Here is a 26,473-nt window from a genome sequence, read left to right on the forward strand (position 1 = left end):
TGCTTCTAATTAACCACACATTTACCTATAGGTCTTTCTGTTTTCTCCCACTCCCATATTAAAGCATTTTCTGTTTCCTGGAACATATATAACATCTTTTAGCCAGTGGAGTTTTTAAAAATCTGCTTTCAAACTGTAATCACCCTTTTTATTCTGCTCAAACTATATGCCAAAAAAAAGAGCTGACTTCCATTGCTTTTGACTCCCACAAATCAGTGTTCCCAAGTCATTCGACATGATTAATCAAATTCCCTGGAACATCCCTCTGCTACCACATAGCCATGAGTAACTTATATTAATAAGTTTAATTGAAGTGTCACTTGCAAGCCGTCAAAAGATCAAATATCAACATACGAAATGTTTTCTCCTTTGAAAACATAATTTCTCTGTATCGATGACTTTCTGAAGGGAGGTGTCTGTCCTCTTAGCTCTCTCTGGCTATGTAAATTAACATTCTGAAACATGAAAAGTCTGTGCTATGGTCACTATCAAACCACAAGCCACTTCCATTCTGTTTGCCTGAAGGTCATGGCAGATCATATATAACCATCACCACGTGGCAGAGCAAGCCCCTGGCAAAGACTTGAAAGAGTTGTTGGAGAAGCCTCAGCCTCCAGCCACTGAAGTGTGAATGGGAGCCATTCACATTCCATGGGATGGGACACCATTCTGTGGCTCTAATCTATAATCCACTCTTCATATTGTCCCCAGCCAAAGTTGGGCTCCCAGGAACACAGCCAAAAAAGGAAAGGATGGGATATTTTTCATCCCTGGTTACCTTGTCTAAAGTCTCCTCCCCTTTCAACTCCAAGGCCACCTTCACCATGAAACCCTCTTTGAATAGTATCTCCCAGGACCTGCTAATCATTCCGTCCTCTTCCTCTAGCCACAGTAACTGGCCCCACGGACAGTTGCGTCACCTGAGCTTAGCCAATCGGAGTTCCACTGGACTTAATGTGCAGATGCTACCTTCTTCTAGAACTTCCTTTCTTCTAGAACAGCTATATTGATTGATGTAAGCCTGTGGCCATTTTGTACTTTTCCCTTCCAAACTCCTTCCATCCCATGCCACCCACATGCCCTCCCAAATCCATCACATAAGGGAAGCTTATTTGCAAGGCACAATGAAAAAGAATTAGGGCTGGGGGAGAGTGAGAGAAAGAACAGGCACTACCTATGCTGCCCTGCCTGAAAACACTCAGCTGAGGAGTGGGTGGGAGCTGGAATCCAGTCTTCTCACCCTGCAAGAGGCTGCCCTCAACTGCAGGAAGGGACCCCCTCCTCCTTTTTTCTTTTTCTCGGACAAAGCCTCTGTCTGTTGGCCAAGTATTCTTCCAATGCATGCAAAGATGTTGCATATGCTAGAGAGAGATGTGTGGTAAGATCAGCTGAGCCCCCAGAGTCACTCCCACCCTTCCCAGTTACAGTCACAACACAATTGCTTTTCACCTATGCTTGCTTCAGTTGGGTTTTTGTCACTTGAAACCAAAGAAATCCTGAGTAATACAGCAGACTAGACACCCAGATTGTTTCTGATGAAATACTATGTTTGTTTTAGTCTCAAACTTCCTAGTAGCCATTGCTTTTGGAATCTTCCTTTCAATCTCCAAGCCCTTCTACCTCCCTGGTCAGGCACAGACTAACTAATATCCTTCCTTTTCTTAGAGACTGAGATCACTTCTATGCAGAGATAAAGTACCGAAGAAATCAAGTTCAATCTAATGATGCTTCTGCTGGTTTCTTCATTAAAATGACTATTTATTATCTCTTTTGTTAACATTTTTGGTAATTTTTCTGCTGTCCACTTCAGCAGCAGAGTATATTGTCCAAACACTGGCTGTTTTTACCTAGTCTTTTTTTTTTTTTTTTTTTTTTTTTTTGATGGAGTCTCGCTCTGTCGCCCAGGCTAGAGTGCAATGGCGCAATCTTGGCTCACTGAAACCTCTGCCTCCCGGGTTCAAGCGATTCTCATGCCTCAGCCTCCCGACTAGCTGAGATTACAGGCACCCACCACCACACCCAGCTAATTTTTGTGTTTTTAGTAGAGATGGGGTTTCACTATGTTGGCCAGGCTGGTCTTGAGCTTCTGACCTCAGATGATCCACCGATCTCAGCCTCCCAAAGTGCTGGGATTACAGGCATGAGCCACCGCCCCTGGCCTTACCTAGTCTTAAAAAGAATCATTGCCACTTTTCACTGACAAATCCCAGTGTGTCTCTGTTTTGTTTGTAGGGGATGGATCACTCACCCTCTTTGGTATCTGTCCAACTCATGGAGAACTGTGTGGTCACAATATTCAAACACCAGGTGAAGCCTCCGTTTCCTCCTGAAGACTTCCAGGAGGTTGACAAGGTTGGGATGCTTGAGTTGCTGAAAACACAAAAAAACAAGGTACTAAATTTGACTTGTGAAAGACAGCTTTCTCTAATCTTGATCCAATAAAAAGTAAGTTGTTTGTCCTTTAAGAGTTTCATTCTTGGATTGAAGGAGGCTGTCAACAGTATCATCTTACCACTCTTCACAAGCTATATCTCAGTAGCTTGTAAGTGAAAGATGATTATAACCCAGGTGGTTGGTGAGGGCAAAGAGAGGTATAAGAAGGCTAGAAAATAAAAAAGAATGAAGACAGATGGGAGATGGTAATACAAACTCAGCTTTCAAGGTTCAGATCAAATGTCCCTTCCTAGGGTCTCCATTAATCTCCTCAAACTAGTTCAGTGCCTTGTATGTCTAAAAGCCCCCCTGAAGTATGACTCTTTCAGAATTACTAAGTAATTAATAAATAATATGTAATCCTTAGTAATTATTGTTCAGTTAATTGTTTAATGTCCTCTGGTATCAATAGCTACGATAGATAAATTCAATAGAATATACGAACGACGGCATCAGGGTCTACGTTCTTCTGTTTATCAAAATTGTGGTGGTGTACTTCCAGCGCCAGGCCCTGTACATAACAGGCATTCCATCATTATTTACTCTCCAATTAGATGTGCCTGAAAATGTGTGTCTAGGGGGGGAAAAAAAAAACCCAGGAGTGAATGTGAGCTTTGGCAGAGATAAATCTTGTACCTAGCTTCCTGGCCCTTTCTGGACATAATCCTATCAGAAACACTACAACTAGGCACTGGTCTCTTTTTTTCTGCAGATGAAAATGAGAGACTTACACTAAGAAAGACCAAAAAAATCACAGGAAAACGTATCAATCATGGAGTCCCTTCTGCAGTGCCCATTCACTATCAGATCACAATTACAGTCCATTTTACCTACTGTTGTACAGTTTAACAGTTGGTGGATTGCTCTTTTTCCAAATATTCTTTGATAGTGCCACCAGATAATTTTCCATAAGAATTTTACAGTCAAGTGCTGCTTTATCACATTAAGTTTCCCCCATTAACTCCCCATTCCTTCCTCCCCCTAGTGCCTGCCAAACACCATTCCACTTCCTTTTTATTTATTTATTTATTTATTTAATTTTATTTATTATATATATTTTTTGAGACGGAGTCTCACTCTATTGCCCAGGCTGGAGTGCAGTGGCAAGATCTCAGCTCACTGCAAACTCCGCCTCCCCGGTTCAAGAGATTCTCTTGCCTCAGCTTCCTGAATAGCTGCGACTACAGGTGCACACCACCACGTCCAGCTAATTTTGTACTTTGAGTAGAGACAGGATTTCGCCATGTTGGCCAGGCTGGTCTCGAACTCCTGACCTCAGGTGACCCACCTGCCTCAGCTTCCCAAAGTGCTGGAATTACAGACTTGAGCCATCGCACCCGGCCATGAGACACCACGCCCAGCCTCCACTTTCTGATTTTTGACAAGGTACCTCCTACAGGTGGAATGATAGAGTAGTGTGTGTATGTGTGTGTGTGTGTGTGTGTGATTGGCTTATTTCACTTAACGTTATGTCCTCAAGGCTCACCCAGGTGGTAGCAAGGTTGAGCATGAATAATATCCCATTGTATGAATATACCACATTTTGCTTATCCATCCATCTTTTGATCTATGGCCATGGCTTGCTTCCACCTTTGAGCTATTGTGAATAATGCTGCTGTGAGCATGAATGTACAAATATGTTTTTGAGACTCTACTTTCAATTCTTTGGTTGTAGGAATGAGCCAGGCATATGTTTTGTTTTGTTTTGTTTCACCTACATTCCCCAGGTGATTCAATGTGTATTCAGAGGTATTAATCACAGACAAGCAGGCACTCCATAAGTAATAAAAGGTATAAGGAGGAAAATGGAAGTTCTTGAACTGCATGCTGTAGCACATTTGTGTGGGCAGTGACAGTAAAAGCAGCCCGCAAGGAGATACTAAAGAAGACAGTTCTTTTTTTTCTCATTTTCTCTGTAAAATCCCTCTGTATTTTCAAGATGTGAAATTCCTGCTTCAGATATTACACGTGATGAACAAGTATAAAACATTCAAGACATTTCTAAAGCCCATGTCTTAGTCCATTTGTGCTGCTATAACAAAATACCTGAGACCGGGTAATTTATAAAGAACAGAATGTTTTTTCTTATAGTTCCACATGCTGGGAAATCCAAGTTTCAGGTGCTGGCATCGGTGTCTGCTGAGGGCTGCTCTCTGCTTCCAAAATGGCACCTTGTTGCTGTGTCCTCACATGGCAGAAGGCAGAAGGGCAAGAGAGCACCCTCCTCAACCTTGAGTTCTTTATAGGGGTGCTAATCCCATTCATAAGGGCTCTGCCTCCCAACGGCCACACCTCTTAATACAGTTGCACTGGGGGTGAAGTTTCAACATGAAGTTTGGAGGGGGTACCACCACCATTGAAACAGAGCAGCCCATTAATCACCTTTGGATCTTAGAACTGAGGGCTCTCCAAGTTATAAAATGCCACATTTGTTATCATACCTGAAAAACCCTTAGCCTGAACTAACATTCTGCAAACACAGTAGAATATAACTGATTACTGTCTTAAACCTCTGAACTGGATTGATTAAGACGTCTCAAACAGAGAGCAAACAACCAGGTTAAAAGGGGCTAAATGCTAACTTTATGACAGAATTCGCAGAAAGCAGAGGTTTTCTTTCAGACTGAAAAATAATCATCCTTAGGCTTTACTTTCATTTTCACACTATTTGCTCCCTTGACAGGATGTGATATTGAGGCCAAGACTTTGAATCTTAGAATTCTCTTTCCATTTTCCACATTCCATATTTAGTCCTCATGTCTCCAGCCGGCTCTTCTAACAAAAGTAGAAATGCATCAATTCTACCCAAACAAATCCCTCGATCTTCTCTGGATGAAAAGGCTGGTGCCTCCCACTTGCCACGTCCAATCCTGCAGTGATCACAGCAGGACACTGCTGCCCCAGGACAAGGCCCAAAGGTCCTCTCCATTTGGCCTCTGCTTACCTCTCCAGCCTCATCGCTTATAACTTCCTTCTGGACCCACTGAATTTCTCTCACTTCCTAGAAGGCTCACACTCCCTCTCATTTCAGGACGTGTTCAGTTTCCTGTCTCTAAAGCACTCCCTACCTCCAGATGTTACTTTCTCTGTTCAGCTTCCTCTGCCCCACCCTGACACAGCTGGTATGCACTGCAAGAGCTATGACCTTGGCACCCAAGCAAGGAGTAGCACTGTGCCAGTAAAGGACACTGTCACAGCCATATCCATTTGTCTGAATGGGACCAGTAACTATTATATTGCACCCATCTTGCTATGCTACTATACATCTTTTGAAAACCAAAGTTCTTAGCCAGGCGTGGTGACTCACACCTGTAATCCCAGCACTTCGGGGGCCAAGGCAGGTGGATGCCTGAGCTTAGAAGTTCAAGACCAGCCTGGGCAACGTGGTGAAACTCTGTCTCTACTAAAACTACAAAAAATAGCTGGTTGTGGCGGCACACACCTGTAATCCCAGCTACTCAGGAGACTGAGGCATGAGAATCACTTGAACCCAGGAGGCAGAGGTTGCAGTGAGCCCAGATTGTGCCACTGTACTCCAGCCTGGGCAACAGAGCAAAACTCTGTCTCGAAAAAATAAAATAAAATAAAATAAAAAATAAAAAAGAAATAAATCTGTCTATTTAAAAAAGGAAGGAAAACTGAGTTTCTGATAACTGCATGTATTAAATATTCAAATAACACGTAGGTTCTTTCCAATTTTTTGCTATCATAAATAAGGTTTTGATAAACAATTTATTAGCTGGTTGCCTCACTTGGACCAAGTTAGTTAAGCTCCCTAGGCCTCAGTTTTCCATCTGTAAGAGAAAGTGCAAGGGCTGTAGTGCCCATTTCACACAGGCATATACAACAGGGTCAGGTAAATATTAACCTCTCTATAAACATTAATTATTGATATTGTTACCTTTGGGTTAAATTTATTTTTATTTAGAATTATTTTTCTCTATTCATTTTATTCAACAATTATTTATAGATCTTAAGGTGCATATGGCACTGTGTTAGCCCTAAGGACATAAAGACAAATAAAGCATGTACTGCCCCTACCCGCCTGGGGCTTAGAACCTAGGAAAGGAGACAGATGTTGGAGAAGTCATTACAGATATGATAAATGTTATAAAAATGAGGTAAAGAGTACCTGGTTTGAGGGTGAGGTGTGGTTCAGGGAAAATCTCTTTGAGGAAGTGGCCATTAAGTTAATGACTCATTAACTGAAAATGACCTGAAGTTAACTGGACACCATCTAGAGCCCCAGAAATATAGCTTTATGGCTCTAACTAGATACAGTCAAATTGCTTTCCAAAAGGATTGTGCATATTTACCCCTTGGCCAGGAGAAAGTAGTTTTATCATATTATAGGCAGCTTTAAGGAGCATATAGACAATTTAAGGCTTGTGATACATATTGCCAAATTGCTTCCTTTGAGGGATTACAGTGCCTCTGGCAACACAGGAAGGTGTAACTTGTCTCTCTCATCTTCCTCCATGAGATTATCTTCAAATAATTGCAAACAGCTGATAACTTATCTCTCAACCTGTTTTTAGAATAATTTTAATATAGAAAAATGATCATTAATACTAAATCCTAACTAGGGGTTATACATATTAAATTATAAATATTTTTAAATAAATTATTAACTTCCACTGGGTTGCCAGGATTCCAGGCGACCTGAAAATACTCCAGAGCAGCAGATATGAGGTCTGGCATAGCACCCTTATGAAGCCAGTACCCGTCCATCTGGCTGTGTTCATACATTCAACAAATATCCCTAGAGCACTGTGATGGTTAACATTGAGTGCCAACTTGATTGGATTGAAGGATGCAAAGTACTGTTTCTGGGTGTGTCTGTGAGGGTGTTGCCAAAGGAGATTAACATTTGAGTCAGAGGACTAGGAGAGACAGACCCACCCTCAATCTGGGTGGGCACCATCTAATCAGCTGCCAGCACAGCTAGAATAATGCAGGCAGAAGCTGGAAGGACTTGACTTGCTGAGTCTCTGGCCTTTATCCTTCTACCGTGCTGGATGCTTCCTGCCCTCGAACACTAGACTCCAAGTTCTTCAGCTTTTGGACTCTTGGACTTATACAGTGGTTTGCCATGGGCTCTCCGGTCTTTGGCCATAGACAGAAGGCTACACTGATGGCTTCCCTACTTTTGAGGTTTTGGGACTCGGACTGGCTTCCCCGCTCCTCAGCTTGCAGACGGCCCGTTGTGGGACTTCATCTTGTGATCGTGTGAGCCAATTCTTCTAATAAGCTCCCCTTCATATATACATTTATCCTATTAGTTCTGTCCCTCTAGAGAACCCTGACTAATATAAGCACCTATTCTGCATCAGGCATTGGTGAATGAGACAGAGGACTCAGGCATTAAGCAAAGACATGCCATAAATAATCTATGAAATTAGGCTGTCTCAGAGAAACTGGCCCTGAGGAAGTGACCTTGAGCTGAGTCTAGAGGGTAAAGGTCTGACCAGACCAAGGGCAGGGGTGGTGGTAAAGGCACGGATGGCAGCTTTCCAGGCAGTGACTGGCCCTGAGCCAGGAGAGAACTTGGGTCACTTCAGCAACTGAAAGACAGTGTGGCTGGTGGGTGAAGCTCGTGGAATCAAGGCCAGCCAGAGTGTCAGAAGGCAGATCCTACAGGGCCTTGCAGGCCCTGCCAAGCAATTCACACTCTATCCTAGTGTGACGTGAAGCCACTAGAAGGAATTTCAGCAAGACATGATATGATACCATGGGGCTCTTAAAAGCTCCCTACGGCAGCAGGATATAGAATGGCTTGGAGGAGGCGAAATGGATGCAGTGGCTGTTGATAGCTGAGATTGTGGTGACTTGGAGCAGAGCAGAGGCAGGGGAGTTGGTGAGAACCTTTGTCTTGAGATGTATTTTGTTATCAGAATAATCAGGATGTGGTGATCGGCTGGAGGTGAGGGACAGGGGAGAAGGAAGTGTCAAAAATGACACAAAGGTTTACACACTGGGGTAGATAGTGATGCCATCCCAGAGAGGGGGAGTGAGACTGGGGGAAAGAAGTCACTAGCTTTGTCTCATTGAATTGGTGGGGATCTGAGACACCAAAGTGGAGTTGTTATGTCAGCCAGAGTCTGAGCGAAGATAAAAGCCAGGGAGTCCGCATGTGTGTAAGCGAAGCCATAGGCAGAGGGAGGAGATTGCCCTGGAGGAGCGAGAGTGAGATGAGAAAGCCGTCCAAAGAACCCTCCCACCTAGATATGTGGTTGATGAGGAGGAAACACAAAAGGGGAAAGGGAAGAAGGCCCCTTAAGATAAGAGAGAAGACAGCAGAGCAGGCTCTATGGGGGCATCATGGGAGGAGGAAGTGGTCAGTGTTGACAGAAGCTGCTGAAAGTTCAGATGGATACAGAGGGCTGAGAGGTACCTGGTGGGCTTCCCTGGGTTGGGGTCGAGTGACCTTATTGGAAACAGTATCAGTGCAGTGGTGAGACCAGAAGCCAGATTATGTGGACTTAACATCTCAAACTTCCTTACTTCTCTCTCTCTATTGACCCCACTGACCTCAGGGGTAGAACTCAAAGGGACACCTCCGATCCTCAAACCAGTCTGCAGCGAATAGCTGGAGGTGTCCATCATAGCCCCAGCATTGTGAATGTTTGCATTCACAAGGGTTTGGATATTTCTGCTTCAATGCTGAATGGAGTTCTTTAGGGACATACAAAGGAATTAGATGAGAAGAACCAAGCAACACAATGGACAAACTGTTTACAGGCTTACCCAACATGTTCACAGTACATACAAGTAAACTTAATAGACAGAACAGACTACATTACCACATATACCACAAAGATGTTTGGGGCTCATTTAATGGCAATTCCTTCCTATGTTCAAGTCTGTGAAGCCAAAGCCTCAGGTCCGGGGTGTCTGTGCTGGGCTAATCTTGAAGCTCTTGGTGCTCCTTACCAGGCCAGTATCACTTCAGCTATGCTCTATCTAGAAGCACGGGCTTTCTCGGACTCAGATTTACTTTCTCATGGACAAAAGTTTCCACTTTTGCTGCTGCTATTTTATTTTAGTCTTCCTTTTATTTTCTCTTTGTGTTTTTTAAAAATTTTTAAATTATTATTACTTTTTTGAAACAGGGTCTCACTCTGTCACCCAGGTGGGAATGCAATCACAGCTCATGGCAGCCTCCAACTCCCAGGCTCAAGGGATCCTCCTGCCTCAGCCTCCCAAGTAGCTGGGACTACAGATGAGTACAACCATGCCCAGCTAGTTTTTAAAATTTTGTGTAGTGACAGGGTTTTGCTATGTTGCCCTGGCTGATCTCAAAATCCTGGGCTCAAGCCAACTGCCCATCTCGTCCTCCCAAAATGCTGGGATTACAGGTGTCAGCCACTGCGCCCAGTCTATTTATTATTTTCTGAGACAGGGTCTTTCTCCATTACCCAGGCTGGAGTGCAGTGGCGTGATCGTGGCTCCCTGAAGCCTCAAACTCCAGTATCAAGTGATCCTCTTCCCTCAGCCTCCTGAGGAGCTGGGACTACAGGTGCACATCATCATAACAAGCTAGTTTTTTTGTTTTTTTGTTTTTAATTTTTTTTGAGACAGTGTCTCACTATGTTGCCCAGGCTGACCTCAAACTCCTGGGCTCAAGCGATCCTCTCACCCTAGCCTCCCAAAGTGCTGGGATTGTGGGTGTAAGCCACTGTACCCAGCCTTCTCTCTTGTGTTTCAAATACTGATGTTCCACATTATGTTGCCAAGTCAAGTATTTTCTGTGACACTAAAAAAAAAGACTTCATTTTTCTGAGGTTGAATTTAGCCAGAGCCCTACCTGGTTTCCCTGCAGAGCTGAGAATGCTACATACATATCCTACTTGGGCAGCTGTCTCTATCATCAGCCCTGTGTCTTCACTGGACACCCATCTGTTCTGATAAGTTCAGACCCTCCATCTTCTAAGGTTAATTGCTTGGCCTGTTTAGCCCACAAGATTTTGAAGAGTTTTGTGCTAGTTGCCAACATTTTTTTTATTTTTTTATTTTTTAGATGGAGTCTCACTCTGTCACCCAGGCTGGAGTGCAGTGGCGCAATCTCGGCTCACTACAACCTCCACCTCCCGGGCTCAAGCAATGCTCGTGCCTCAGCCTCCCAAGCAGCTGGGATTACAGATGTGCACCACCATGCCCGGGTAATTTTTGTAGTAGAGACAGGGTTTCACCATGTTGGCCAGGCTGGTCCCAAACTCTTGACCTCAAGTTATCTGCCCACCTTGGCCTCCCAAAGTGCTGAGACTATAGGTTCAGTGAGCCACTGCACTCGGCCACTATTCTTAACCAGGAAATGTTCCTTTAAAATCCTAGTTACCAGGAGTCTGTTGCAAATGCTGGAGATAAGCAGGTCTAGGCCTGTAGACTCTGTGGCACTAATGAGTTAGGGCTGAGAGCGGCTGTTCACTTTAGACAAGGCTTGTATGCTTTAGTTCACCGCAGTCCCCACCACTCCCTATTGCTCCCTGATCATGAAGCCAAGTGAGAGTTGCTCTTTATCATCACTTTTGCCTTATTGACTTTCTTATACTAGAGTTAAAAGTGAAATATTTGTGATATTTATTGTGATGAATATTAAAAGTGAAATAAAACGAGTTAAAAGTGAAATATTTAATATGTCCAATTTCTATCAAAAGTGGAAAAATGTACAAGCAATAGAGGCATATTTAATTTTTTGTTGTTCTTTTAAAACTTTATTGTAAATCATAAACTTATTGTAAATATACAATTTATAATTATATATAATACACACACACACACACACACACACATACACACATATAGTTGCTCTGTTGCCCAGGCTGGCGTGCAGTGGCATGATCTCGGCTCACTGCAACCTCAGCCTCCTGGGTTCAAGGAATTCTCCTGCCTCAGCCTCCTGAGTAGCTGGGATTACAGGCACCAGCCACCACCCCCAACTAATTTCTGTATTTTTTGTAGAGACAGGGTTTCACCATGTTGGCCAGGCTAGTCTCAAACTCCTGACCTCAAGTGATCCGCCCACCCCAGCCTCCCAAAGTGCTGGGATTACAGGCGTGAGCCACCATGCCTGGCTAATTATATATGTTTATGGGGTTCAAATTAATGTTAGGATTTATGACTATAATGTGGAATAATTAAACCTAGCTAATTAACATATATCCATCACTTCAAATACTTACCATTTTTTTTTTGTGGTGAGAACATTTGAAATCTAGTCTTTTAGCAATTTTTTTTTTCTTTGAGACAGAGTCTTGCTCTGTCACCCAGGCTGGAGTGCAGTGGCATGACCTTGGCTCACTCCAACCTCTGCCTCCTGGGTTCAAATGATTTTCCTGCCTCAGCCTCCCAGGAAGTTGGGATTACAGGTGCCTGTCACCACGCCTGACTAGTTTTTGCATTTTTAGTAGAGATGGACTTTCACTATGTTGGCCAGGTTGACCTCAAGCTCCTGACCTCAGGTGAGCCACCTGCCTCAGCTTCCCACAGTGCTAGGATTATAGGCGTGAGCCCCTGCACTCGGCCTCTCTCAGCAATTTTGAAGTGTACAATACATAATTAACAACTATGTTCACCATGTTGTGCAACAGATCTTGGAAATGAAGCTTACTCCTCTTGTCTAAGATTTTGTACCCTTCGACCATCATCTCTCCATTCTCCTCCTCCCCAGCCTCTGTAACCACCATTCTACTCTCTGCTTCTAAGAATGTATTAGGCTGTTCTCACATTGCTATAAATACCTGAGACTGGGTAATTTATAGGGAAAGAGGTTTAATTAGCTTATGGTTCTGCAGGCTTTACAGGAAGCATGGGGCTGGCATCTGCTTAGCTTCTAGGGAGTCCTCAGGAAGCTTACAATCATGGCAGAAGGTGAAACGGGGGCAGGCATGTCACATGGCAAAACCAAGAACAAGGGAGAGAGAGGGAATTGGTGGTGAGGCACACCTATTTAAATGACCAGATCTCACAAGAACTCACTGTCACAAAGACAACACCAAGTAATGAGGGATCTGCTCCCATGACCTAAACACCTTCCACTGGGCCCCATCCCCAGCACTGGGGATTATAATTCAACATGAGATTTAGGTGGAGACAAATATCCAAACTATATCAATGAGTTCACTTGTTTCAGATTTCCACATATAAGTGAGAACATGCGCATTTATCTTTCTGTGCCTGGCTTGCTTCACTTAACAGCATAATGTTCCCCAATTTCATCCATATTGTCACAAATGTCAGAATTTTCTCCTTTTTAAAGGCTGAATAGTACTCTATTGTGTATATATACTACATTTTATATATGCATCCACTGATGGCCACTTAGGTTAATTTTATGACTTGACTATTGTTAACAGTGTGGCAATGAACATGGGAGTGCAGACATTTCAAATTTCAATCTTTTGGGTAAATACTCAGAAGTGGGATTGCTGGACCATATGGTAATTCTATTTTTAGTTTTGTGAGGAATCTCCATACAGTTTTCCATAATTTACATTCCCATCAACAACTTTAAAGGTTTCCTTTTATCCACATCCTCACCAACACTTACCTTACATCTTTTTTATCACAGCCATTCTGACAGGTGTGTGATGATATATCATTGTGATTTACAGTTGCATTTCCCTAATGATTAGAAATGTTGAGCATTTTTCCATATATCTCTTTCCATATATCTCTGTTGGCCATTTGTATGTCCTCTTTTGAGAAATGTCCACTCAGATCCCAGGCTCATTTTCCCCCCCTCTTTTAGAGACAGTGATGGCACCAGTGGCCCATCTGGAGCAGCTGCTGCCATGATGTCGGCTGCAGTGGGGAAGACGCAGCCATGGCTGTGTGCTCCCTGGAGTTGGCAGGAGCTGGGAACAGATGGGAGCCTCAGGTTGGAGGAGCAGGAGCCCCACCCTCCCAGGCGCAGCTGCAGCCACCCAGCCATGGCAGCAGACCTGGGCATCTCTGCACACTTGGGGTCTGGGAGGCACCCCTGCCCCTGCAGGCTCAGAAGTGCCATGACTGATCCGACTCCCTGACCTCTCTCCACTCCTGGTGCCCGCTCCAATTTCAGAGCAAAGTTATGGCCAAGCCCAGGGACTGTCATGACCCGGTCAGGTGTGAGCATGCTGAGGGACATGCTGACACGCCAGCCCCCTGTAGCCTCAGACCCCTCTGGACTTTGGGCACCACTGAGCACATGAGGGAGACCAAGGGAGGGGAACATCTAGTTTTTGAGCTGTTTGAGTATATTATATGTTTTGGGTATTTTGGTTTTGTTTTGTTTTTTTTTGAGATGGAATCTCACTCTGTTGCTCAGGCTGGAGTGCAGTGGAGAGATCTCGGCTCACTGCAACCCTTGCCTCCTGGCTGGGTTCAAACAGTTCTTGTGCCTCAGCCTCCTGAATATTTGGGATTACAGGTGTGTGCCACCACACCTGGCTAATTTATCTATTTTTAGTAGAGACAGAGTTTTGCCATGTTGGCCAGGCTAGTCTCAAACTCCTGACCTCAGGTGATCTGCCTGCCTCAGCCTCCCAAAGCGCCAGGATTACGGGCGTGAGCCACCACACCCAGCCCGAGTTCATTATATATTTTGGATACATATAACCCCTTATCAGGAGTAGGGCTTGCAAATAGTTTCTCCTAATCCATAGGTTGTCTCTTCACAGTGTTGTTTTCTTTACTGTGCAGAAACTTTTTAGTTTCATGTAATCCCAATTGTCCGTTTTTGCTTTTGTTGCCTATGCTTTTGGGGTCAAATTTAAAAAAATCACTGCCCAGACCAATGTTGTGTAATTTTCCCCCTATGTTTTCTTCTAGAAGTTTTACAGTTTAAGTCTTTAATCAATTGGGTTGATTTTTGTATATGGTGAAAAAAATCACTGCCCAGACCAATGTTGTGTAATTTTCCCCCTATGTTTTCTTCTAGAAGTTTTACAGTTTAAGTCTTTAATCAATTGGGTTGATTTTTGTATATGGTGTGAGACAATGGTCCATTTTCATTGTTCTGCATGTGGACATCCAGTTTTCCCAACATCATTTATTGAAGAAACTATGCTTTTCCCATTGTGTATTCTTGATGCTTCTGTCAAAGATCAATTGAGCATTCAGGTGTGGGTTCATTTCTGGGCTCTCCATTCTGTTCCACTGGTCAATGTGTCTACTTTTTTTTTTTTTTTTTTTGGCCAGTACCATACTGTTCTAATTACTATATTTTTATAAAATAGTTTGAAATCAGGTAGTGTGATGGCTCCAGCTTTGTTCATTTTTCTCATGATAGCTTTAGCTATATGGGACATTTTGTGGTTACATATGAATATTAGCATTGTTTTTTCTATTTCAATGGAAAATAACATTGGAATTTTGATCAAGATTGTATTGAAACTGTAGATTGCTTTGGGTAGTATGGACATTTTAATAATATTAATTCACTATGTTTAAAAAAAACACTATAAACAATGCCAAAAGACAAATAATTGTCTGGGAAATATTCGTTAAAGTTACAACAAAGGGTTATATTCCTAATATTACAAAGAAGTCTTATTTATGTATTGTTAAGAAAAAGACAGCCAGGCATGGTGGCTCATGCCTGTAATCCTAGCACTTCGGGAGGCCGAGGTGGGCAGATCATGAGGTCAGGAGATCGAGACCATCCTGGCTAACGAGACAGTGAAACCCCATCTCTACTAAAAAATACAAAAAATTAGCTGGGCGTGGTGGTGGGCACCTGTAGTCCCAGCTATTCGGGAGGCTGAGGCAGGAGAATGGCGTGAACCCAGGAGGCAGAGCTTGCAGTGAGCCAAGATCGCACCACTGCACTCCAGCCTGGGCGACAGAGCAAGACCCCATCTAAAAAAGAAAAGAAAAGAAAAGAAAAGAAAAGAAAAGAAAAGAAAGAAAGAAAGGAAGGAAAAGACAACTCAGTGGGAAAATGGGCAAAATAGTAATAGGTAATACAAAGAAGAGGAAATATAAATGATAAAGGGACATATGAAAAGATGCTCAGTCTCACTGGTTGTAAGAGAAAGTCAAATTAGAGAAACAGCGGATGCCACTTATTTCCCAACCAGCAGGCAAACACGTAAGATTGGCAGCATCCAGTGCTGACAAGGGCATAGGGAAAGGGGTGTCCTCACACATGGCCAATTAGAGTGCAAACTGCTATAACTTTTTGGGAAAGGTACCAGCAATATTTATTATATGAAAACCAAATGCACCAAAAAAATGAGCAAAAGATCTGAGCAGATACCTCATTGAAGAAGATATAATACAAGTGGGAAATTTTAATCATATGAAAAGATGATCAACATCTTTTGTCATTAGGAAATTCCAAATTACAACCACAATGAGATACCATTACACACCTATTAGAATGGCTAAAATCCCCCAAAAAGCTGATAATACCAAATGCTGGTGAGGATACTGAGCAACAGGGACTCTCATTCACTGCTGGTGGTTGTGCTAAATCAGACAGCCACTTTCGAAACAGTTTGGCAGTTTCTTACAAAGCTAAACATAGCCATACCATACGAGCCAGTAATCACACTCCTAGGTATTTACCCAAATGGTTGAAAACTATGTCCATATGAAAACCTACATGCAAATGTTTTTAACAGCTTTATTCATAATCACCAAAACCTAGAAACAACCAAGTTGTCTTCCTAAAAGGATGAAAAAATTGTGCTACATTCATATAATGAAATATCATTCAGCGATAAAATAAGCTAGCAAGCCGTAAAAGACATATATAAAGTTTAAATGCGTATTGTTAAGTGAGAGAAGCCAGTCTGAAAAGGCTACATATTGTACTATTCCAATTCTATGACATTCTGGAAAGGTAAAACTACACAAACAGTAAAGAGAATAAGAGGTGCCAGGGGTTCAGAGGATGTGGGGAGGGTTGAATAGGTGAAACACACAGGATTTATTAGGGCAGTGAAACTATTCTGTATGATGCTGTAATGGTGAATATGTGACATTATGCATTGGGCAAAATCCATAGAACTTTACAACACAATGTGTGAACCTTAAGGTATGCAAAGTGTTAAAAAATCATTTAGAAGGTTGGGGAATCCTAGGATAGAATGAAGACTGTGACAAAAAGAATCTAACTATATTACAAATGTATGAAACAAAGAGGGTAGAGGAAAAGCTGATACGAGTTTCCAGATAAGCAAGGAGATGAGGCTAGAATAACCCATGAGATTCATGAGCTAAACCCATCTCATCTGTCCACAGATTATAGTTGAAGACATCAGTATGAACTCTTGTTTAGCTTAATAAAGATACAGATGATTACATATAGAAATAACTCTAGATATGTGTATGTACACAGGTTGGTATACACACATATCTTACCTTGCTCTGTCAGCTGAAAGGGCCTAGAACAAACCACACCCCAGTAGCAATATGTATATCAAGTGATTAGATCTTGTTTTTTGATACTATTCTCTAATAAAAGGAACCAGGGATCCATGGAGAAATACTCAACTTGAACAATGAGAACACATGGACACAGGGAGGGGAACATCACACACTGGGGCCTGTTGGGGGTTGGGGGACAAGGGAGGGAGAGCATTAGGACAAATACCTAATGCATGCAGGGCTTAAAACCTAGATGATGGGTTGACAGGTGCAGCAAACCACTGTGGCACATGTGCACCTATGGAACAAACCCACACATTCTGCACATGTATCCTGGAACTTAAAGTAAAATTTTTAAAAAATTTTAAAAAAGAAATACCCAATTCTAGAACTTGGGCAGGAAATATACAAGATGAACATGGAGCATCTTGTAGTGCCAGAAAATAATAAAGTGCTAAAACCCAAACCAAAGCAAACGCTACACTGATGGAGATATATCAAAGGGATGCAATATCCACAAATCCATACTACTATAAACAAATGATTGATTGGATGAATGAATAAACAAATAAACAAAAAGATAAGTAAATGGAAGAGAATAGATACATCTCCTATGTTGGAGAATTCCGAATAATTTATGTTGACACTCCACCTTCAAGGATGGGAGCCTAACTTCTCCCTCTGTTAGGAGTGGGCTGCACATAGTGACTTCCTTCCAAACAGTGTAGAATAGAATGGTAGAAGAAAAGTCACTTTACAGTGGAGAAACCTGACAGTACTACCTCAGCCAGGTGATCAAGGTCAACATCAATAGCAGTAAGTCACTGAGGCGGGCAGATCACGAGGTCAGGTGTTTGAGACCAGCCTGGCCAACATGGTGAAACCACATCTCTACTAAAAATACAAACATTAGCCGGGCATGGTGGCAGGCGCCTGTAATCCCAGCTACTTGGGAGGCTGAGGCAGGAGAATCGCTTGAACACGGGAGGCGGAGGTTGTAGTGAGCCGAGATCATGCCATGCCACTGCACTCCAGTCTGGGCGACAGAGCAAGACTCCGTCTCAAAAAAACAAAGAAAAAAAAAATAGCGGTAAATCATGTTGATAGTATGTACACTTGATGGGATGGGACATGGTCTTCTAGCCCATAACCCTGGTCTAATCATGAAAAAAACAACAGATAAATTCCAATAGAGGCACATTCTACAAAATATGTGAGCAGTACTCCTGAAAACTGCCAGAGTTATCAGAACATGTAAAGTCCAAGAAACTGTCACAGCCAAGAGGAGCCTGCAGACACACGATTACTAAATGTACTGTCGTTTCCTAGAAGGGATTCTGGAACAGAAACAGGAAATTCCACAAAAAATTAAAGAAATGTGAATAAAGTATGGATGGACTTCAGTCAATGATAATGCATCAGCATTGGTTCATTAATTATAGTAAGTACACTGTGCTAATGTAAGATGTTACTAATAGGTAAAACTGAGAGCAGGGTATATGGGAACTCTGTACTATCTTCTAGTTTTTCTGTAATTCTAAAACCATTCTAAAAATAAAATTTATTGAAAACACACACAGACATGTCCTCTTACTAACACTCCACTTCTGAGAATATACTGTCTATAAATAAAAGCATCACTGTATAAAAATATCCATACCAGGATTCCAGCACTGCTTGTGGAGGCAAAAACTATGAAACAACATGAACATCCTGTAACAGAGGAGGACGGCTAAATACACTGTGCTATATTCAGACCAGGAAATAATAAATATTATGCAGGTATTAAAAGAGTGCAATTAAGAGAGGCCTATCTATTGACTGATGACCATGATGTATTGGTGTTGAGTGAAGAAGGCAAGCTACTGAGTAATTTTATTAAAAACATATGAAAATAAATTTTATTTAAAATACATGAAAATCGGAAGTATATGAAAAAATATTTTAAAATCTTTCCATTTTTGTATCTTCACTTGTCATATATTATTGTTAAGAACGGTATACTGAGCCCTCTGCTCTGCTGGACATTACTGTAAGATCTGGGATTATCTACTTAACAAGACTGACAAAAATCCCTGCTCTCGTGAGCTTATATTCAAGCACCTAGGTGTTGATCAGTCTTATGGAAAGAAACAAGGTGGGTAGGGGCATAGCGTGGTGGAGCGGTGAAATTTAAATGAGGGAAGCCCTCACTGACAAGGTGATAAATTAAAAAAGATCTGAAGAAGGTAAAGGTCGTAAGGATGTTTGGGAAAACGTTCCAAGCAGTAGGAACAATCATTCCAAAGGGTTTTATGTGGGATTCCGCCTGGAGTGTTTCTAGAACAGCAAGGAGGTCAGTGTTTTAGTCGCCTCTTGTTTCTTGTTTCCCATTCTCAGTCCATCTTTTAATTGAAGATTTGCTGAAACTGCTGCAGCAGCCAGCTTTGTGTGCCTGTAGCCTGACAGAGCCTCATCCCAGCTGCCCTCGGTTTTTGCTTTCTGCCCAGGCCTTGTGTGATGCTGAGGTGTGGGATGCTGCTGGGATTCTGTACTTGCGGGAGTTAACACTCCACTACGGAGCCTTGGACCAATGGGGAACAGGGTGCTTCAATGTCCTCTCTTCCGTTCCTTGGGCTCCTTAATGCGGCCTGGCAGGATGAGTCCCCGTTCCTGGTTACACTGGCTTTCCTCCTTCCTTGTTTTCTCTCCTGTCTCCTACTCCTGCTCTCTGGTATCACTTCCCAAAATAAACTCCGAATACACAGTTCCTGTCTCAGATTTTACTTTCTCGGAGGTGCACGGGTTAAGACGGTTGGTATCAGAAGTGGCCTTAGTTAGCAGACCTTCAGAATGGAATTCTGGAACTAAATCAATCATGGGATAGATGACAACAAGGACCCCACTGCTGGTGGTAAGTGGGGTGGGAAGAAGCCTGGGGAGCTGTAGCAACACAGTCACTAAGTCTTTTGTCAGGGCTGGTTTTGAATGGGGTGTAGGTTTGCTTAGGCACTGCAGTGGCACATGAGTGGTATGTGGCAATGGTCATTATGGGGAGTATTGAATAAGCTGGCTCTTGTTAACACCTTTAAATCATTGAAAAAAGAGAAAATGACAGGGTCAGGTTAGCCACCAACAGTCAACTGTGGGAGTCAGAAGGCCTTGCTGGCAGTATTCAGACATTTATCTCCTACAGAAAGGACAGACTGTGCCAAAAAACCAATCTCAGGACTTAAAGAGCAGCAGAGCTACAAAGGGGATAATACCCAACCTCAACAGGTCTCTCATGTCTAAGTCAGGGCTATGGTGAGAAAAGAGAAGAATCCTGAGATCTAGGATAGGGACATCTACAAGAAAGAGCCTGAGAATCTGAAATTCTCAAATTTCCCTGAACCTTCAGGGCTAAGAAAAGCGACTCAGTTGCATTGCTGTAGGTGAGCTGCTTCCTTTACCTGCAGACACTAAAAATCCCTCAGATGATGCAGGTGCCTCCTTGGGCTGGTGGGGGGATGCCTGTCCTCCTTAGATTCTACCCCACCTCCTTCTAGGGCCCACGGACCTGTAATAGGATGAGGTTGTAGCAGTGTCTGTGTAGGGGAATAAGGTTCTTGCTCTGCGAGGAAATAACTGCACTCAAGAATGACAAGACCTGCCTCATAGGTACCAGCAGCAGTCACGAAGGGGCTGGGCCATGACAGTAGTAAAATGTAAGGCTGGAGAAGGGGAAATTCATTGATACGGGAGCACTACACCGTCCCATAACTTGGGACTTAATTCTTGACAAGGATACCTGCAGACAGTTCTTTTTTAAATTTTACTTTTATTTTTTATAGAGACAGGGTCATACTCTGTCATCCAGGCTGGAGCGCAGTGGCATGATCATAGCTCCCTGCAGCCTTGAACTCCTAGGCTCAAGTGATCCTCCTGCCTCAGCCTCCCCAGTGGCTGGGACCACAGGCATACATCACCGTGACTGGATAATTAAAAAAAATTTTTTTTTGTAGAGACAGGGTCTCATCATCTTGCCCAGTTGGTCTCAAACTCCTGGCCTCATGCAATTCTGCCACCTCGGCATCCCAAATTGTTGGGTTTACAGATGTGAGATACTGTGAGACACTGTGCCTGTCAAGAAAATCTTTTTTTTTTTTTTTTTTTTTTTTTTTTTTTTGAGACAAGGTCTTACTCTGTCACCCAGGCTGGAGTGCAGTGGTGTGATCTCGGCTCACTGCAACCTCCGCCTCCTGGGTTCAAGAGATTCTGTCATCTCAGCCTCCCCAGTAGCTGGAACTACAGGTGCACGCCATCACATCCAACTAATTTTTGTATTTTTGATAGAGACAGGGTTTCGCCATATTGGCCAGGCTGGTAACAAACTCCTGACCTCAAGTGATCTGCCTGCCTCAGTCTCTAAAAGTGCTGGGATTACAGGTGTGAGTCACAGCGCACAGAAGACAGTCTTAAATGTGCTGCTGGCATAGCTCTTTGAAGTTGGGCTTTTAGTAGATAAGGGAGACATGCTGGAACTGCCTTGGCAGAGTATTGAGGAAGGGGCCTGGGGACTCAAGGAGGTGGAAATGTTAGAAACGATGTGTGATGTGGGACTGCAGGACCCACTGCCTGATTATGTTTCCTTGGAAGGCCCAGAGGATACTCTCTCCACTAAAGCAGAAAGGAGCCCGGTGGCATCTTCAAGAGCTCATCGTCGGCTGTCCTCTGTGGGTGGGGTAGACGGGCTTGTCCTCAGTAGGCTGGAGATGCTACCACAGAACTAGGCTTTCTGGTTCTGATGAAAGTGGTAAGATTCCAGAGTGGCAGAGACCAGGTGCTAACAGTGGCAAGGTACATAAAATTACCATAATGGGAAGCACAGCCAGAACACCTTATTTCACAGAAGTCTGTGCTAATAATGCACAGATGGGATCTCATCATGGAGTTCCTATAGGTGAGACAGAAGGGCAGCTGGCTCATGTGTCACCTGACTTGCATTGCCAGAAGAAACCGAGCAAGCAGAAGGTTGGTGTCAACTGCTAGAGTGGAAAACTGCAGCTCCTTGCCCAGTTTCTAGATCTAAGTCAGTTCCAGTCCAAAGTGTTGCTGACTGAGTCACCTTGAAGGAGGATCCTGCAATGCCACTGTGAGTATTCTTCACTTTTCAAAGGGATCTGTGGCCATTTACCAGAGTAACTGGGAAAGGAAAATACTCAGACCTTTCAAGGGTTATGGCTACAAGGTCTGAGCTGGCACTGATATGTGGGGACCCCAAATGCTACCATGGCCTCAGGTTAGAGCACCGTTTCACAGTGGGCTTAACAGGTCCATGAATCCATTCTTGAGATCGTTTCCTCCACCTGAGAAGTGCAAAATTGGGATAGGTATGCTTAGCAGTCGGCAAACCCTCACATTGGTTCTATGACCTGTGCAGTAAGAGCCAATATGGCAGAAAGGGCCAAATACCAGCCCCTGAAACTGCTCTTCCTCCCTGCAACACAACCCTGGTCAAAATAGTAAATCCGAGGCAAAACTGCATCCCAGGAGAAAATGGCAGCGATGAGTACCACCATCAAAGACTTAGGAATGCCGAGGTAGTGATCCCCATGCTAACTCCCTCAACTCACCTGGTAGACTCCTATAAACTCAACCCAACTGTAGTTCCAATTGCAGCAGCTGGGCCAGATATGGTATCTTTCCTGGAACTGATATACACAGGCTCTGGCACTTGACATGCAACTACTGACTTGAATGTATTCCTTCCAATTCCAATCGGTAAGTTAGATCAAAAGCCGTTCGTCTTGTGTGGGATGGACAGCAGTTCACACTGTCTTGCCTGAAGCCTAAGTTAACTCTCCTGCGCTCTGTCATCATATAATCCACAAGGACCTTAATTGTCTTGACGTTCCACTGAATATCATGCTGCTCCACTGTATTGATGACATCATGTGAACTGGATCTCCTGGTGAACAGAAATGGCAAGTACTCTGGATGTCCAGTTAAGCTATGTATATACTGGAGCGTGGAAGAAAACCGTCTGGGGAATGGCATAGAAGTGATATTCTAGGAGTCCAATGGCCTGGGGCATGCTGTGACTTCCTTTTTTTTTTTTTTTTTTTGAGACAGGGCCTTGTTCTGTCTCAAGGCTAGAGTGCAGTGGCATGATCATAGCTCCCTGTAGCCTTCAACTCCTGAGTTCAAGTGATCCTCCCACCTCAGCCTCCCAAATAACTGTGACTACAGGTGGGCACCACCATGCCCAGCTGCATCCTCTTTAAAGGACAAATTGTTGCACCTTGTATCCCCTACCATTTAAAAAGGGGCATTGCTCCTGGTGGGTCTCTGGATTTTGGAGGCAGCTATACAGCCCTTGGGCACTGCTCTACCTAATTTACCAAGCGATATGGAAGGCTGCTAACACTGAGTAGGACAAGAGGGAACTTGCCACAGCAGGTCAAAACTGCCCTACTGTTCAGGCCATATGACTCGGCATTCCCAGTTGTGTAGAGGTGTCCAGCTCCTGGCATGTCGTTGGGACTTGGTAGAGCGAGCACCCAAATGTAGGACACCAAGTGACTGAGTAACCCGAAGCCGCCCACTGTGGGCTGGATAATAGAGATCTACTGTCCACCGTCCTAAGAAAACATCTGGAATCAGCCTCGAGCAATTCTGGAGGGAACAAGCAAGTGAAAAAAAGAGGTAGCCCCTTTTCCCAAGTCATCTGTGTTGCTGCCCTGTCACCTCTCCTTCAGTTTACATGTATGAAGAACAAAGCCTCATGCCTGGCTCTAGGTCTCTCCTGGATTCCTCTCCAGACTCAGCACAGGCCAGTGATGTGCACCATGGATGCTTGACCTGTTTTACTGACTAACACAGTATGTGGAAAGGACTATGAGAGAAGGAATAGTGCAATTGTGATGAAAATGAAAAATGGCACTGACACAGCCAAGAATTAATGCAGAAACCTTGTGATAGTTATAAAGTCAATTATTTCATTAGTTTTTATGTGTGGCTGATAACATCTGTTGATTTAGAAATTCTGTGTGGTTTTGTTGTTGTTGTTGTTTGTTTGTTTGTTTAGAGAAAGGGTCTCAGTCTGTCACCCTGGCTGAAGTGTAGTGGTGCGATCATAGCTCACTGCAGCCTGGAACTCCTGGGCTCAAGCTATCCTTCTGCTTCAGCCTCCCAACGCGCTGGAATCACAGGAGTGAGTCACTGTGCCTGGCCAGCTTAGAAATGCTTAACCTTTCATTATTCCAACAACAACAAAAAAATAGATGGAGTTCAAAGATTTTCAACCAGGCAATTTTACCCAAGAGTATTTTTACTAGAGGGACTTTAAGGTTAATAAGCAATAAAGAAAGTTAATAATTAGCAAGAAAATATGCTTGTTGAAAGGAAATTTGTGGCCTAAATCATCAATTCTGCCAAGTAAAAAGGTGGATTAAAACATTTTTCAAAAATTTAAAGTGAAAGACACAAGCCTTGCCCCTTTAAGAATGTTTCCATTCATTCCATACAAAAATTACTCCTTCCTTCCCTCCCTCCCTCCCTCCCTCCCTCCCTTTCTTCCTTCTTTCCTTCTTTCCTTCTTTCCTCTCTTCCTTTCTTCCTCTGTTTCTCTCTCTCCCTCTCTCTCTTTCTTTCTTTTTTTTTTGGCCAGGGTCTCACTCTGTCACCCAGGTGCGAGTGCAGTGACTCAATCACACTCACTGCAGCCTTGACCTCCCAGGCTTAAGTGATCCTCTCATCTCAGCCTCCTGAGTAGCTGGGACCACTGGTGCACACCACCACAACTGGGAAATTTTTATACTTTTTATAGAGACAAAGTTTCACCTTGTTGCCCAGGCTGGTCTTGAACTCCTGAGCTCAAGTGATTTGCCTGCTTTGGCCTCCCAAAGTGTTAGGATTACAGGCATAAGCCACCATGCCCGGCCAATAATTACTACCTTTTAGTGTGGTTTACAGTCATTATTATTATTATTATTATTATTATTATTATTTTGAGACAGAGTCTTGCTCTGTCACCCAGGCTGGAGTGCAGTGGCACGATCTCCACTCACTGTAAGTTCTGCCTCCTGGGTTCACACCATTCTCCTGCCTCAGCCTCTGGAGTAGCTGGAACTACAGGTGCGTGCCACCATGCCCGGCTAATGTTTTGTATTTTTTAGTAGAGATGGGGTTTCACCATGTTAGCCAGGATGGTCTCGATCTCCTGACCTTGTGATCCACCTACCTTGGCCTCCCAGAGTGCTGGAATTACAGGTGTGAGTCACCACGTCTGGCCAGTTTGGAGTCTTATAATAGCGATATGTAATACACACTGTCGGCTGGGCACGGTGGCTCACGCCTATAATCTCAGCACTTTGGGAGGCCAAGGCGGGAGGATCACTTGAGATCAGGAGTTCGAGACCAGCCTGGCCAATATGGTGAAACCCTACCTCCACTAAAAATACAAAAATTAGCTGGACATGGTGATGTGGGCCTGTAATCCCAGCTACTCAGGAGGCTGAGGCAGGAGAATCGCTTGGACCTGGGGGGAGGAGGAGGTTGCAGTGAGCTGAGATTGTGCCACTGCACTCCAGCCTGAGCAACACAGTGAGGCTGTCTCAAAAAAAAAAAAAAACAAACGACGACAACAACAACAACAACAAAAATGCTGGCCGGGCGTGGTGGCTCACGCTTGTAATCCCAGCACTTTGGGAGGCCGAGGCGGGCGGATCACAAGGTCAGGAGATTGAGACCATCCTGGCTAACATGGTGAAACCCTGTCTCTACTAAAAATACAAAAAAATTAGCCGGGCGCGGTGGCGGGCGCCTGTAGTCCCAGCTACTCGGGAGGCTGAGGCAGGAGAATGGCATGATCCCGGGAGGCGGAGCTTGCAGTGAGCCGAGATAGTGCCACTGCACTCCAGCCAGGGGGACAGAGCAAGACTCCGTCTCAAAAAAAAAAAAAAAAAAAAAAAAATGCTGTCCACCTAGAAATTTTACAGGTTAGAAATAAAAATAATTTAAGTCGCAAAAAAGCAATAGCATAAATTATGTCTTTTATCAATGTAAATTATAAAGATCACTTATCCTGCCTCCTCCTGCTCTGTGATATTTTGTTTTCTAGTCTATGGTGTGTGGCAGGGTGTGTGTAGTGGCAGCAGGACACTGACAGATGGTGGTATGTGCTTAATCTCCTTGCAAACCAGGAGTCTTTAAGAAGGTAATGAGCCAGCTTGTTGATTTCTGCTTCTGTTGTTGTGAAAGTATTTGTGTGGCAGCTTTATCACTTAGGAGTTCACTACACAGCAGGAATATAATCTTTCTAGATAAACACGTCAAGAGCTAAGCCAAAAAATCTTCTAATAAGCAAACAAAGCAGCTTGTTACTATTTGCAGTTAGTATATTATCTTGTAAAAATAAAATTAAACAGGTCTCCACTTGTTGAACAAATAGGGAGAGATAATGATAAGAGGATTGTTTGGTTTCTATCATTGTGGGCAAGGGAATGCTCTGTTTTGTCTCCTAGGCTATTGACAACCAGTTTACATAAACTCCCAGCATCTATCTATACATTAGTAATGAACATCAATGGACCAGATCTCTGCGAGTCTCTAATGAGAACACCTGCAGAGAATGAAAACTGTCCAATCCCTAAGGCCCCAGACTGGCAGCTTATATGGCAAACATTATCTGCAGATGCGTTTTACTTGGCCTAAATGATGTTTA

At 43.5% G+C, this 26,473-nt stretch overlaps 1 protein-coding gene across 5 annotated transcripts in view; it reads right to left on the minus strand.

Annotated features, from left to right (window-relative positions):
* CDKL1 (cyclin dependent kinase like 1) overlaps positions 1-26,473 on the minus strand; it is a 67,267-nt gene that overhangs the window by 27,598 nt on the left and 13,196 nt on the right. For all 5 annotated transcript variants that reach the window (XM_065548793.2, XM_015453766.4, XM_073997362.1 and 2 more), the window contains one exon: positions 2,249-2,370. In XM_065548793.2, the coding sequence (XP_065404865.1) occupies positions 2,249-2,370 (122 nt within the window). The remainder of the gene's footprint in view (positions 1-2,248; positions 2,371-26,473) is intronic.

The sequence above is a fragment of the Macaca fascicularis genome, chromosome 7 (assembly GCF_037993035.2).
Source record: "Macaca fascicularis isolate 582-1 chromosome 7, T2T-MFA8v1.1".
Lineage (NCBI taxonomy): Eukaryota > Metazoa > Chordata > Mammalia > Primates > Cercopithecidae > Macaca > Macaca fascicularis.